The sequence below is a fragment of the Sinohyriopsis cumingii genome, chromosome 2 (genome assembly GCF_028554795.1).
Source record: "Sinohyriopsis cumingii isolate HCF-2022 chromosome 2, ASM2855479v2, whole genome shotgun sequence".
Taxonomy (NCBI): Eukaryota; Metazoa; Mollusca; class Bivalvia; order Unionida; family Unionidae; genus Sinohyriopsis; species Sinohyriopsis cumingii.
In genome coordinates this window covers 40,487,057-40,502,842 of record NC_142962.1, presented here as the reverse complement: position 1 = coordinate 40,502,842, position 15,786 = coordinate 40,487,057, and the positions used below count along the sequence as shown (strand labels likewise).

Here is a 15,786-nt window from a genome sequence, read left to right as displayed (position 1 = left end):
CTTTACAACATTTATCATCAGATTTATGAAATCTGAATAACTGTACATAACTAAACTAATCTCGTCTTCAAATATATTGTGCTTTCTTGGGGTGGGTGGCTTTCTATCATCCTGAGTAATTTATAGTTTGCTGTGAAACTTACACTGTAGTACAAATATCAAAGAGAAAGCATTTGTTTTTAATTTTATTGCATTTGTTTCTCTTAAGATATCGTTTTAAGTTAATACCTGGCATTCAATTGCATTATGTAAATATTGCACATTGTTTATTATGATCCATAAACCCCTCAAAAACACACTTCAGTACTGAAAACAGATAACAATAATAACATAGGAACATGTAAAGAATACCAATATTAATATTGAAAGAATGAGGTAAGTCAGAACACATTGTTATCATCCTTTCCTATCATCAACATAAAATCAGTACATATAAATAAACATTCATACATTCACATTCCATCAAACCTGTCTTGGAAAGCCAAATTTAGAATAGCAAACTTTGGTATCATAGGTCTTATATCAGATGAAAATTAAGAATTACAACTAATAATAAAAACACTATCTGAGTAAACGGATTTGGAAGGTGTGAATACTGAATATAAAATGCTTCGGCATTGGAATTGGAGAAGTAAAAGGCTGAGTTAATTTGAAACAATAGGAGAGAAGGCTGATTCTACAACCTAAAGAACAGCAGAATAGCATTGGCGCAAATACCATGGTTGACATGAACAAGTGTAATCCCGATAAGAGTCTGGCCTTGAAATATGGATCTCATAAATTGAACAATCCAATCCATCCATCACCTGTTGGAGGTATCATATTAGTAAGAGACATGTAACTTGTGCAAATTTGTTAGTCACTGAATAAAAGTATTAAAGTATTAAAAATACTGATGATTTGGATGATTTGAATTTTATATCAGTATTTAAGAGGATCAAAGTGATGAAAAAGTATTGCAAGCTCAAAATATAGATGATTTGGGTAATACAAAAGATGAAAGTGATGAAAATAAACTTCAAACTATTTGTATTTAAGTCATCTTCCTTTTTGTGATAATACATAACTACCATTATCCATAAAATCTGGAACATCAATGCTTCAAGTATATTCTTCTCTCTTTTTAACAGAGAACTAATTTAAAAAGTTTATTAAATATTTTTGACAATATATTAAAAGAGTTATCTTTTATGATCCATTTCTACTGAAACAATCATGTATTGTTTCAAGTACTGCATATAAGCAGTCAAACCACAGCAAGATGTCCAATATATATGTTCATCTTCTCAAAGGATTATAAGTTGAGTTTTGTCCCTATACATTGTATATAGCTTTGCCGGCTTTTCAAGGCTAGAAGACTGAGTTAAATTGGCCATGATGGCTGGTACAGTAAAACATCATCTGTTTTACATTTATCCAAACATTTCACTCAACCTCATTTGCAAAATGTCCTCAGACCCAAAATTTATTCTTCATTTACTACCATCCTGGCAAAAAAACTATCTCCCAAGTGTTCCAGATAATGTGAATTCTTTTCAAGGATTTGATGGCAACTGCAATATAACCACAAACTGAAAGATCCGACAACAATGATCCTTCATGGAAAAAAAACAGAACATCTTCCTAGATCCCAGGTCTCGGAATTAATGTTAATCCGCTATTCTGTGAATGGTGATTTTGAAAGTGGATCACTAAAACCAGGCAATAACTAATCCACTGACACAGTGAAAATTACCAATAGTCGCTATCATAACAGTTAATTGGTCATGAGTTGGTCTTCCTTTTAATGGGTTAATTGATCCTGTTTATTATGTTAATTGAGTACCTACCAACATCCTGCACTTGAAGAGGTACAGTGTATGCTAATGATACAAAGGTCCAGTGTATGCTAATGATACAAAGGTACAGTGTATGCTAATGATACAAAGGTACAGTGTATGCTAATGATACAAAGGTACAGGTGTTAAGCCACTTGTCCATGCAAATTAGTTTGATTAGTGTCATAAGAATCCTTGTTCTGGTGGAACTAGTCTGGTGTACTAGTCCCAAGCAATGATTTCAAAAGTCTTCATACACATGGAACTAGTCTGGTGTACTAGTCCCAAGCACTGATTTCAAAAGTCTTCATACACATGGAAGGAGCCTGGTGTAATAAAGGTTACAGAGAGGCTAGTACTGACCAATAGGAAAAGGCCCCATTCACCAACTTAAAGAATAATCCAAAATTATACCAAACAATGTGTTGCAGTAATTATGTCATTTTCACAAACATTCAATGCATTGTGCAGCAACAATTGTAGATAATTGGTATATGCAATGTATGCAACAGCCACTGATAATGATGACAAGAGAAAGTGTGATTGCAGGAATGCTGGGAAAATGAACACAAAAGTTTAATTCATTCGGCCCCAGAGGTTTTTGTCGTTTTCGCCTGAAATGTGCGTAAGAAAGAAATTTGGGGGGCTATATATTTCTGAATACATCATAATACATCGGCTTTCAACAGATTTTCCATGAGACTAATGCTTTCGTTGGATTAGAAACATCATTTTCCATTGGTTATTTTGCTTGCGCTTGAGCAGAAGGGTAAAAGTTCTAGTTCTTTTTTTTTTTTTTGCTTAATGGACCAATCATTTTCGTATGAAGACCACTCTTTATTCCAAATGCTCACCTTATCCTAGTTCTTGCAAAGGATCACCTGTCTGTGTGCAGTTCAGACTGGTCTGCTTTAGATCTGAGGTAAAAAGGTCTAAAATCCGGACACAAAATCACATTCCAACCACAAGCAAATTTTGGATGAAAAAAAAACGGGTACAAAAAATGAGGTTTTTCCCTCTGTATTTTGTAGTGCAACTAGAACTTCCAGGCTATTTGGTATCATGTTAGAGCTATATCTGTCTGCTTTTTTGTAATACCACCCATGTTGGTGTATCTTAAATGACTTTGATGCTGCAGAGCTCGGAAATAGGGTACAACCTCATCACACCTACAGACGGGATCGGGGCCAAATCGGTTAAGTATGAACCAGGCAACACTGTGACATTTTGCACTTTTTGCACTGAATATCTGGAGAAATGCAAAAGCAAATGTATCCCTTCTTTTAATGATGGGTGTAAAAGCTTTTATAAATCAGCCTTGGAATCACACAATGCAAGCTCTTGACACATAATGAGAAAGGGATATGTGAAAGTTGATTCCTTAGAAGCAGAGAAAATATGGACCTAGAGTTGATAATGACTCAGAGCAAATATGGGCCTAGAGTTGTCAAGGACTTAGAGCAAATATGGAGTAGAGTTGATGATGACTCAGACAGAGAAAATGAGCTTTCAACTTTTCATGAAACTTGTTGGTGAACTACAGTTATTATTATTCTGAGTTGATGTTAACAAAAAATACATGTTGAATACGAAACTGTACTGGCTTTTGTTTCATTTCAGTAGGAGCAGTCAAATTTATGCACAAATACAGTCAGTACAGATTTTATATGGTGATCTTTTGGGTTAGTGAAAAAATTCTTAATTACAAATTTAAATATCAACAAAAATTTAACGTTGCATAACATGCAAATAAATAAATAAATAAATTCATAGTAACAGACATATGACTGTAACCATACAAACTTTCCAGGTTGGCCATCTCTGGCAATAAGTCAACCTGGAAAGAGTTCATCCCAAACAGGTTTGACCAAATCAACAAATATGAGTCAAAGTAAAATATATAACGTTTATGGACAACATCAAATCTGAGAGTTATTACAGGCATTAATTAACAACAGCAAAATAATTGTAGCAAGTAAATTCAACACACCTCCACCATTGAGACTTAACTTTGTGACTAAACAAAACCAATATAATACAACTAAAACATGTAAAAAATGTGAAAATTGTTTACTGTTACTATCAAAGCTGTCACTGAATACATTTAAAATTAGTAAATTGTTGACTGTTACTACCAAAAAAGTTTTCATTAAATAAAGTTTAACTGAGTAAATTGTTGCTGTCATTAAATACAACTGAAATGTGTCAATTTTTAATATTTAAATAGTCATGAAATACACCAGAACAGGGTCAAATATTACTCTCAGCTGTCTTGAAATACAGCTGAAATGTGTCAGTTGCAATGACAGACACAGTGATGGTATACAGCTGAACTGTCAACTGTTACTACCAATGATGTCAAATCTTATTCACTCCTTCTACATTTTGAACTGTTATTAGTTATTGCCTTATTTGTCATTATTATTTAATGGACAATAAGGTATTGCCTTGAATTGTTAGATTAGATGACAAATTGAATTGCTTATGTAAGGATTGCCTTGAATTGTTAGATTAGGTCACAAATTGAATTGCCTATGTTGAGGATTGCTTTGAACTGTTAGATTAGATTACTATATGAAAGGCAATCCCTTGAATTGTTACATTAGATGACAAATTGCATTACCTATGTAAGGATTGTCTTGAATTGTTAGATTAGATGACAAATTGCATTGCCTATGTAAGGATTGTCTTGAATTGTTAGATGACAAATTGTATTTTCTATGTATGGACTGCCTTGAATTGTTAGATTACACTGGACAACAAATTTTTACAAAAGTCATGTTACTGAAATAAAATTAGTCAATTCTTATCAATTTTTATGTGCTGAACACGAATATGACAGTCAAATTGCAAAATTGGCTCTAGTTTCTTTGTAATCTGCAAGAAATTAATGTTTACATAACGAAATGCATTCCAATAGTAAAAGGTCAACTGTAATAGCCTACCTATAAAAAATCAAGTCATTGACTACATCTTAGATTTCTTCGCCTGTCTCTTGTACAGCTGTTCGGGAGCATCTCTGAGGAGTGTCCAGCAGTAGTCAGCCAGCATTGTAGTGGACCATTTTCCCTGGTATCTTTGTTCCATTGTTGCGATATCTTGATGAAAACGTTCGCCGTGTTCATCACTAACAATACCACAGTTGCTAGGAAAGAAATCCAAATGGGAATGAAGGAAGTGAATCTTTAGAGACATATTGCAGCCAAGTTTCTTATACTTCATCAACATGTCTTCTACTAGTTCCTTATAGTTTTCTGCCCTAACATTTCCGAGGAAGTTTGTAGAAACTAGGCGAAAAGCATTCCATGCTTGTTTCGCGTCACCTTCCAGCAAGTTGTTGAACCGGTCATCTTTGAAAAGCTCTCGAATCTGAGGACCCACAAAAACTCCCTCTTTAATCTTTGCTTCGCTGAGTCGAGGGAATTTTTCATGCAGGTATCGGAATGCTGGCAAAGTCCAGTCAATGGCTTTCACGAAGTTCTTCATCAAACCTAGTTTGATGTGAAGGGGTGGTAGCAAGATTTTCTGAGCCTCAACCAGAGCTGGGTGTTGGATATTCTTCTCTCCAGTGGCTACATTCTGCCTGTGAGTCCATTCCTTCCTCATGTAGTGCATTTCCCTTGCTCGGCTATCCCACTCGCATAAGAAACACATGTATTTTGTATATCCTTGCTGCAGTCCCATTAAAAGGGCAACTACCTTCAAATCACCACAGAGGTGCCAGCTGTACTTGTTATACTCAATGGAATTCAGTAGCTGCCTTAAGTTATCGTATGTCTCTTTCATGTGGACAGCATACGCTACTGGAATAGATGGAAGAATGTTTCCATTGTGCAAAAGCACAGCCTTGAGACTCAGTTTCGAAGAGTCCACAAATAGTCTCCATTCTTGTGGGTCATGAGTGATTTTTAAAGCATTCATGAGGCCCTCAATATCGGAACAGAATATCAGATTACTTTCCTTTCTGAAGAAAGGCTCCAATTGCTGGTGGCGCTTTCGATATGCAGTAATTGTGACATCTTCTTCTAGAAGATTCCATTGTTGGAGTCTTGATCCTAGCAATTCTGCCTTGTTCTTTGATAAGTCGCAATCACGAATCAGGTCATTTAGTTCTTCCTGTGTTATTCTGTGTGGGGTTGATGATGCACCACAGTGAAAATCTGGATCACTGCATGCTGATGGACCAGGAGAAGAACAGGTCGACTCACCTTTGTCTTCGTCAGATGAATCAAGAGAATATTCTGCTGGAGGTTCTGGAATAGGAAGTCCCTCACCATGTGGAACTGGTCTCAATGCAGACGGAATGTTTGGGTAGACTATTCTCGACTTCTTTCGCTTCGTTATTCCGCCGGAAAGAGGAGGAACCAAGCAGAAGTAACAGTCATTTAGGTGGTTGCTTGGCTCTCTCCACACCACTGGGACTGCAAACGGCATTGATGACCTTTTGCAATTCAACCACTGTGAAAGCTGTGTTGTACATGTAGCACAGCATATATGCGGAGCCCAAGGCTTGTCTTGGTCACCAACCTTGCATCCGAAGTAAAGATGATATGCCTTCTTCACTTGAGAATTGATACTTTTCTTCTGGTTGGCAAATGTCACTTCCCCACAAATATAGCAAAAATTGTCCGCGGTATTAACACACTTTCGAGGCATTACTGTTCTTTATTGTACGTAAATGGATAAAATAATAAGTTTTATGTAACAGTAGCTTGAACTGTCTCGCACAACGTCTAAAATATTTTAAATGCTGAACCTATCTGATTGGGCTTTATATAGTACACTGCTTACGTCAGCTTCAGCAGCCGCCTGGCATTAGTATAATAGGCCTACACATGTATAGTACACTGCTGACGTCAACTTACTTCAGCAGCCTCATGGCATTAGTATTGCATTGCATCAGAAAATGATGCAATCAACTGTGGATGATGTGAGCATGATGGTATTATGCAATGTTACATCATTATTCCGGATGTTGCTGCAGTCCTACTGGAGAAATTTACACAGTGAAACATAGAAAATGAGGTATATGAATATCTTCAAAACGAGAGCCAATACAAATTTTTCACGGTTATATTCGTGTTCGGCACACCAAAATACTACAGATTAGGGCCTTTTCAAATCAGTAATGATTTCACTGTTGACCAGTGTTAGATGACAAACTGCATTGAATATGAAGGGATTGCCTTTAATTGTTAGATAACAAATTTAAAGGTGTCAACTTGTACAGTTTACCCGTAATTTGTATGTCTTTTCCCATTTGCATCAGTGTACGGCCATACAACTGTTTTGTAAGGTTTTTCGTACAAAATGTTTTTTTTTTAAATTTTTGTTTTTTGTGTTTTTTTTGTTTTGTGTGCATCTGGGACTCTGGAAATAATTTTTTTAGAACAAGAATTCAACGAGATCAGAGTGGCCCGAAATCACTAAGACAAACATCTAGAAGACATTAAGCACAGTCATACTGAGATGTGCCAGACATTACTTATTCAGTATGTTAATGCTTTTTATACCGGTAAGTCACTGAATAAACACAATCAATTTTACTCTGGAAGATTTTGAAAGACCCTGATGGGGATTATACAGCCCTTAAGATACCTTGAATTGGTATTACTCTGAAAAACTCTGAAATACCCCAATGGGGATTACAGAGACCCTTGATATGCTCAAATTGTACTAAAGCATAGAGTTTAGCTCAAGGCAATCATTCATGCTGCATTATTAATCATCAGAAATCACAAAGTTAGCTTCTAGATGTTATTCAAAATTCAACCATGAAAGTTCTACCTTCATGCTGTTAGTTTCAATCTCAATTTTGTTGTCAAATATTGAGTAAACATTAACCACAGGAACAACACATTGCCATTATCTTATTTAAGACTTCCATGCAGTTAGTTTCACTCAGTTCTCACTCCCAAAACTTTGCAAAAATTACCAAAAGCTATCAATTCAATCAGCTAATCTTAAGAGAATTGAAACAACTGAAGACTACATTTGAAGCCAATCTGTATTAGAAGATTAGGAAGCTCCTGCATCTGCACTCAGCTGTGATACCTGAGATGGAAGTGACCTTGATGGGTCAGTATCTGATTCATTCTGACCAGAGCCTGTGCGGGCAAAGCGAACTTTCCTCTTTGTTCTCAAGTGTGTCATTTCCAGATCTTGATCTTCTTCAAGAAATGTGACTCGAATAGCAGGATGAGAATATTCTGAGCCAAACTCGCCAGTGAATGTGCCAACAACTTTTTTCTTACCTTCATCCGAGTCGTCTTCACCAAACTAATCAGTCCAAACATGATATTTTAAAAACATAGGCTATACTACAATTTAATATAAAAAGGCTATTTTAAAAAGAGTACCTAAGACGTTGGATAAAGCAAATTTTAACTAAATTTTGTATCTCACAATATTCATCATCTTACACAAGTTTTCAATTTAAAAGTCCATAATTAAACTGGAAATGCATACAATTCATTGTTTTAAAATTCCATTCAACAGATCAAAATGTACAAAAATAATTTAGAAAACATAACAAAGTTTAAAATTAATTAAATAATTGCAAAAAGGTGTGAATGGATCCCTTGAGATCATTGCTTAAACTGTCAAACAGCTCAGAAAAAGAGCTTGTGTTTCACTGCACTGCTATATAAAGTACTTCTTATGTCAGACTGGTTCTTTTCTCTGTTTGTTGCTAGAAATTCTCTACACAGCAAGCAAGAATATTTAGGCCAGTTCTAACATGTAAAGTTCATAAAGTAATGCTGTAAAAATGCATGACCTTCACCTCAAGGTCAAAATGTTGAGCACTGCAAGTTAGAATGAATTGTCCAAGCCTCATAATAATTCATTTCAAGTATGAATAAATTACAGGATTATGGAGAAATAAAAAAACTAAAAAACTTGAACTTGAATGTCTTTGTCCTTCACCTTAATGTCAAAGGAGCAAACAAATGTGTCCCTGAATTAACTGTTCCAGTTTCATAATTCTTCATCCCAGCTATAAAGAATATCCATTAAGGTGTCTTGGAAACAAATGAAACAAACTTAACACTCATTTTCAATGACTGGGACCTTGACCCTAAGGTCAAAGGGGCAAATCTATCAAGGGATTTAGGAAATATAAGCAAATGAAAAACTTAAGCCAAATCCTTAACAAACTGTTAATAACTATGATGATAGAAAAGCGACTGCTGTGTCTCACTTTCACTCTAATGTGGGTTTAAAAAAACTAGTAAACAATTATATACCAATGTAAGATGGATATGCATTAAGAGGTTAAAAACAAACCACTTAATTTGCTTCGTAATGGCAGTAGACCTTATTTATGTATGCTGACTTCTGAGTTTTTCACAACCGAACAAATATTAAACTGTCAGCAAGAAAGTGTCATGAACAAGAAGGTGTGATGTTAATAAGAAGTAGGCTATCACTGATTTTTATCTTTTACAACCTAAGATTTTATATACTTGATCTAAATAAAGTCAGTACAAAAAACTTGCCAATCTTAAAATACAAGAAGGCCAGGACCCACATGTCAAGACCATAATCAAAGAACTGACGAAAAGCTTTAACCAGACATAACAGTTGCCAATGCCAACACCTACACATGAAAGTGATTGCTATGTCTATAAAATGGGCTGGACAAAAACTTGTCTTAAATATGATACTTAGATCTGGCACATGTTATATTTGTTTAAAGAGAATGTGCCTAATTCTTCAAATAATCAAGTTTTATTTTAGAGGAGAAACTATTTCAAAGGGAACAGCCTTAGAACATAAAGAAATCTACATCAGTTAGAAATTACAGGTTGATCAAATATTTTATTTGTGCTCATTTTACAAACTGAAAAGAATTTTATAAGGGACAAAAACTTTGGACTAAACTGAAGCAGCTAAGAACCAATGCACATATTATAGCAAAGTTAAATATATATATTTGTATTTTTGGAAAACATGTCTGTATTGTGAAAATACAATACATAACACACATCTGATTTACCTTTTCCACAAAATATTGATGAAAATAATTTTTGTATATCAAGAACACAATGTAATAATTGTAAAATAAGACATAAAATGGCTATAATTCTTTACAGAAACTGAAGACATTGTAAAACTCCATTTAAACTTATAATTTCAGGTAAGCATTCAGATGCCAGAAGACATCACAACAAAATATGTACACCTTGCCTAAAGATATATTATTTTTATTTCAATACATGTATGTACTCAGACTGCTTTCACCTAAAAACTTCACTAACAAGTCACAGCTGAGACCAAAATTTAGATGACTGTAAGGAAGTGGCTAGTACAAAAAGGTTTAAATTAATCAGTATTACAACACGCAACCTATTTATATAGAAATTACAAACCTCCATTATTCATAAAATGTTCTGCGTCTTAAAATGACAAGAAGTTTAAGAAATAGGAAAGCAGTGAAAACATCCCCTTCTCTGGTAGTTTTCATTGACCCCCAACTTGTTTCAAATTACTAAACAAATGATCAGAGATTTATATATTTCCACCTGATTGCAATTTTAGCATGTTTTCTTACATACTCTCACCTACAAAATGTGTACCCAACATCACTCTACATTGTTCCTACTAAGATTCAAGCAAACAGCATAGAACCTGATCTGACAACACATTATGTGATTCAGGGAAACATCATAGAACCTGATCTGACAGCACACAACATAGAACCTGATCTGACAACACACAGCATAGAATCTGATCTGACAACACACAGCATAAAACCTGATCTAACAACACATTATGTGATTCAAGGAAACAGCATAGACTCTGATCAGACAACACATTACATGATTCAGGGAAACAGTATAGACTCTGATCTAACAGCACATTACATGATTCAGGGAAACATCATAGAACCTGATCTGACAACACACAGCACAGAACCTGATCTGACAGCACACAGCATAGAACCTGATCTGACAAAACACAGCATAGAACCTGATCTGACAGGACACAGCATAGAGCTTGATCAGACAACTCATTACTTGATTCAGAGAAACAGCATAGAATCTGATCAGACAGCACATTACGTGATTCTGGGAAATAGTATAGAACCTGATCTGAAAGCACACAGCATAGAATCTGATCTGACAAAACACAGCATAGAACCTGATCTGACAGGACACAGGATAGAGATTGATCTGACAACACATTACACGATTCAGGGAAACAGCATAGACTCTGATCAGACAACACATTATGTGATTCAGGAAAACAGCATAGACTCTGATCAGACAATACATTACATGATTCAGGGAAACAGCATAGAATCTGATCAGACAGCACATTACGTGATTCAGGGAAACAGCATAGACTCTGATCTGACTGCACATTAGGTGATTTATGGAAACAGCATCGAACCTAATCTGACAACACACAGCATAGAACCTGATCTAAGAACACACAGCATAGACTCTGATCAGACAACACATTACGTGATTCAGGGAAACAGTATATAATCTGATCAGACAGCACATTATGTGATTCAGGGAAACAGAATAGACTCTGATCTGACGGCACATTATGTGATTCAGGAAAACAGCATCAAAACTTGATCTGACAGCACACAGCACAGAACCTGATCTGACAAAACAAGCATAGAACCTGATCTGACAGCACACAGAATAGACTCTGATCAGACAACACATTATGTGATTCAGGGAAACAGCATAGACTCTGGTCAGACAACACATTATGTGATTCAGAGAAACAGCATAGAATCTGATCAGAGAACACATTACGTGATTCAGGGAAACAGCACAGACTCTGATCAGACAACACATTACATGATTCAAGGAAAGAGCATAGACTCTGATCACACAACACATTATATGATTCAGGGAAACAGCATAGACTCTGATCAGACAACACATTATGTGATTCAGGGAAACAGCATAGAATCTGATCAGACAACACATTATGTGATTCAGGGAAACAGCACAGACTCTGATCAGACAACACATCATGTGATTCAGAGAAACAGCATAAAATCTGATCAGACAACACATTACCTGATTCAGGGAAACAGCATAGACTCTGATCAGACAACACATTATGTGATTCAGGGAAACAGCATAGACTCTGGTCAGACAACACCTTATGTGATTCAGAGAAACAGCATAGAATCTGATCAGAGAACACATTACGTGATTCAGGGAAACAGCACAGACTCTGACCAGACAACACATTACGTGATTCAAGGAAAGTGCATAGACTCTGATCACACAACACATTATATGATTCAGGGAAACAGCATAGATGCTGATCAGACAACACATTATATGATTCAGGGAAACAGCATAGAATCTGATCAGACAACACATTATGTGATTCAGGGAAACAGCACAGACTCTGATCAGACAACACATCATGTGATTCAGAGAAACAGCATAAAATCTGATCAGACAACACATTACCTGATTCAGGGAAACAGCATAGACTCTGATCAGACAACACATTATGTGATTCAGGGAAACAGCATAGACTCTGATCAGACAACACATTATGTGATTCAGAGAAACAGCATAGAATCTGATCAGACAACACATTACGTGATTCAGGGAAACAGCATAGACTCTGACCAGACAACACATTACGTGTTTCAAGGAAAGAGCATAGACTCTGATCACACAACACATTACATGATTCAAGGAAACAGCATAGACTCTGATCTGAGAAAACAGTATGTGATGGCTGACATGAGCTTCACTACTGGGCACATTTTATACATTTATACCTTATGTAGATCTCACCTTTTTGCCTCCCCTCTTTTTCCATGCTCCCATCATGGCGGGGTCAGTCCCTAGACGCATGGTCAGTTCAGCTTGGGACAGCTTGACCAGGTCACCTGGTTCCATTCCTTGTTCTTCTGCTTTAGCCTGCAAAGGTAATATCATTTAATGATGAAATATATTCACAAATATTCATACTTTTTGTTACATAAAAAGTATGGAAAATGTACCCTGGTACCAATTGTTTACAAAACAATAGTATGGAAATAGAATCATGGTACCAATCATCTATACAATAATAGTATGGAAAATGTGCCCTGTTACCTACCAATTGTCTATAAATTAATAGTATCAAATAAGTACCCTGGTACCAACTGCCTATAAAATAATAACATGAAAAATGTATCCTGGTAAAAATTGCCTAAACAATAATAGAATGGAAAATGTACCCTGGTACCAACTGTCTATAAAATAATAGTATGGAAAATGTACCCTGTTACCAACTGTCTTTAAAATAACAGTATGGAAAATGTACCCTGCTACCACTTGCCTATAAAATAATAGTACGAAAAAAGCACCATGGCACAAATTGTCTATACAATAATAGTATGGAAAATGTGCCCTGTTACCAACTGTCTTAAACATAATAGTATGGAAAATGTACCCTGCCACCAATTGCCTATAAAACAATAGTATGGAAAAAAGCACCCTGGTACCAATTGCATATAAAATAATAGCATGAAAAAAGCACCATGGTACCAATTGTTTATACAATAATAGTATGGAAAATGTGCCCTGTTACCATATGTCTTTCAAATAACAGTATGGAAAATGTATTCTTGTACCAATTGCCTATAAAATAATAGTATGGAAAAAACACCCTGGTACCAATTGCCTATAAAATAATAACATGGAAAAAGCACCATGGTACCAATTGTCTATACAATAATAGTATGGAAAAAGCACCATCATACTAATTGTCTATACAATAATAGTATGGAAAATGTGCTCTGGTACCAATTGTCTATAAATTAATAGTATCAAAAAGGTACCTGGGTACCAACTGTCTTTAAAATAACAGTATGGAAAATGTACCCTGGTACCAATTGTCTATAAAATAATAGTATGAAAAATGGACCCTGGTACCATGTCTATAAAATAATAGTATGGAAAATGTACCCTTGTGCCAATTGCCTATAAATTACAGGACAGAAAATGTACCCTGGTACCAACTGTCTATAAAACAATAGTATGAAAAATGTACTCTGGTATCAATTGTCTTTAAAATAACAGTATGGAAAATGTACCCTAGCACCAACTGCCTATAAATTATAGTATGGGAAATGTACCCTCATAACAACTATCTATAAAATCATAGTATGGAAAATGTACCCTAGTACAATTGCCTATAAATAATAGTATGGAAAACATATCCTGGTACCAACTCTCTATAAAATAATAGCATGGAAAATGTATCATGGTACCAATTGTCTATAAATAATAGTATGCAAAATGTACCCTGTTACAACTGTCTATAAAATAATAGTATGAAAAATGTACCCTGGTACCAACTTTCTACAAAATAATAGTATGGAAAATGTACCCTGGTACCACTTGTCTATAAATAATAGTATTTATTAAATACACAAAGAAAACTTTTATGTTGGTGAGTGATTTTGTTCAGCATGAAAAAATTACCGTGATCACATATTTATCTATAACAGATATCCTGTGCAGCCAATTTACATCTGGTTATAATTTGTTACAGATTTCCCAAGGTCACATACACTTTTCCTTGCCTTTATCATTTTTTTTCCACAGGGCTGTTATTACAATCATTAAAAACATATACCATACTTATATTTATTTTCATTATTTAATAAAACAGAAGTTACAACCATGGCATTATAAGTCAAATATCTCCTAGAGTTCATAGCATTATAATGTACTTAGGTTACAAAGTGATTTCATATACAACTTCAAATAAGTCATTAGTATTCATTGTGAAATCAGTGTAAAAAAGGTTATATTTTAATATTAATGATGTGCTACATTATGATTGTTACAGATATAACAATGGTTCAGTAAAATAGGGTATCTCATCTAAAGTAAGTTTACACTCTAATATTGGGACACCACTGATCTAAAGTAATGACTGTAAGTTTACACTCTAATATTGGGACACCACTGATCTAAAGTAATGACAGTAAGTTTACACTCTAATATTGGGACACCACTGATCTAAAGTAATGACAGTAAGTTTACACTCTAATATTGGGACACCACTGATCTAAAGTAATGACAGTAAGTTTACACTCTAATATTGGGACACCACTGATCTAAAGTAATGACAGTAAGTTTACACTCTAATATTGGGACACCACTGATCTAAAGTAATGACAGCAAGTTTACACTCTAATATTAGGACACCACTGATCTGAAGTAATGACAGCAAGTTTACACTCTAATATTGGGACACCACTGATCTAAAGTAATGACAGCAAGTTTACACTCTAATATTGGGACACCACTGATCTAAAGTAATGACAGTAAGTTTACACTCTAATATTGGGACACCATTGATTATTTTGAAAAATAAAGTTTATGACCTATAAAAGTTGTGACATAAAATTATTAAAAAAATTATATTTACTACAAGTCTTGGGAGACATTATTTTGTACCTGGCATTTATTATTAATCATATCATTAAAAGGGAAAAAATCAGTTTTTAAGGGTCTATCATTATAAGATGGAGATGTCATAAATTAATATAATTTATTTGAAAAATCAAGCATTTTTTATTTTAATCTGTTTACTTATCGTTTCCACCAATTCTGAATATATGTAATTTCAACGGTTATTACAAGCATTAAATGTATGTGCATGGGTGTGTGAGATTTGGATTTTTAACACAGCTTTAAAAACATTTGTCATATCGCTACGATGTCTGCAGTGTGAGTTTATAGTGATGTCTAGCACTGGGGCATCATGCTGTAGACATGTAGCATGATGTCCCACCCAGTCACATAATCCTGACACCAGGCCAACCAGTCCTAACATTAAATTTTTAATGCTGAGTGTCAAGTGAGGCAGCTGCTACTATCAATTTTATAAGCCTTTGGTATGTCTCTGCCGGGGTTCAAACCCATGACCTCCTGCATCCAAGGTGGACACTTTAACCACTTAGGCCACCAGAGCAGTC

At 35.1% G+C, this 15,786-nt stretch overlaps 1 protein-coding gene across 1 annotated transcript in view; it reads right to left on the bottom strand.

Moving 5' to 3' along the window:
* The window catches only part of LOC149804700 (uncharacterized), a 190,878-nt gene that overhangs the window by 44,098 nt on the left and 130,994 nt on the right, over positions 1-15,786 (bottom strand). Inside the window, exons 21-22 of the mRNA XM_089943218.1 lie at positions 12,605-12,730; positions 7,872-8,096 (exon numbers count right to left, since the gene is read on the bottom strand). Coding sequence (XP_089799344.1) covers positions 7,872-8,096; positions 12,605-12,730 — 351 coding nt within the window. The remainder of the gene's footprint in view (positions 1-7,871; positions 8,097-12,604; positions 12,731-15,786) is intronic.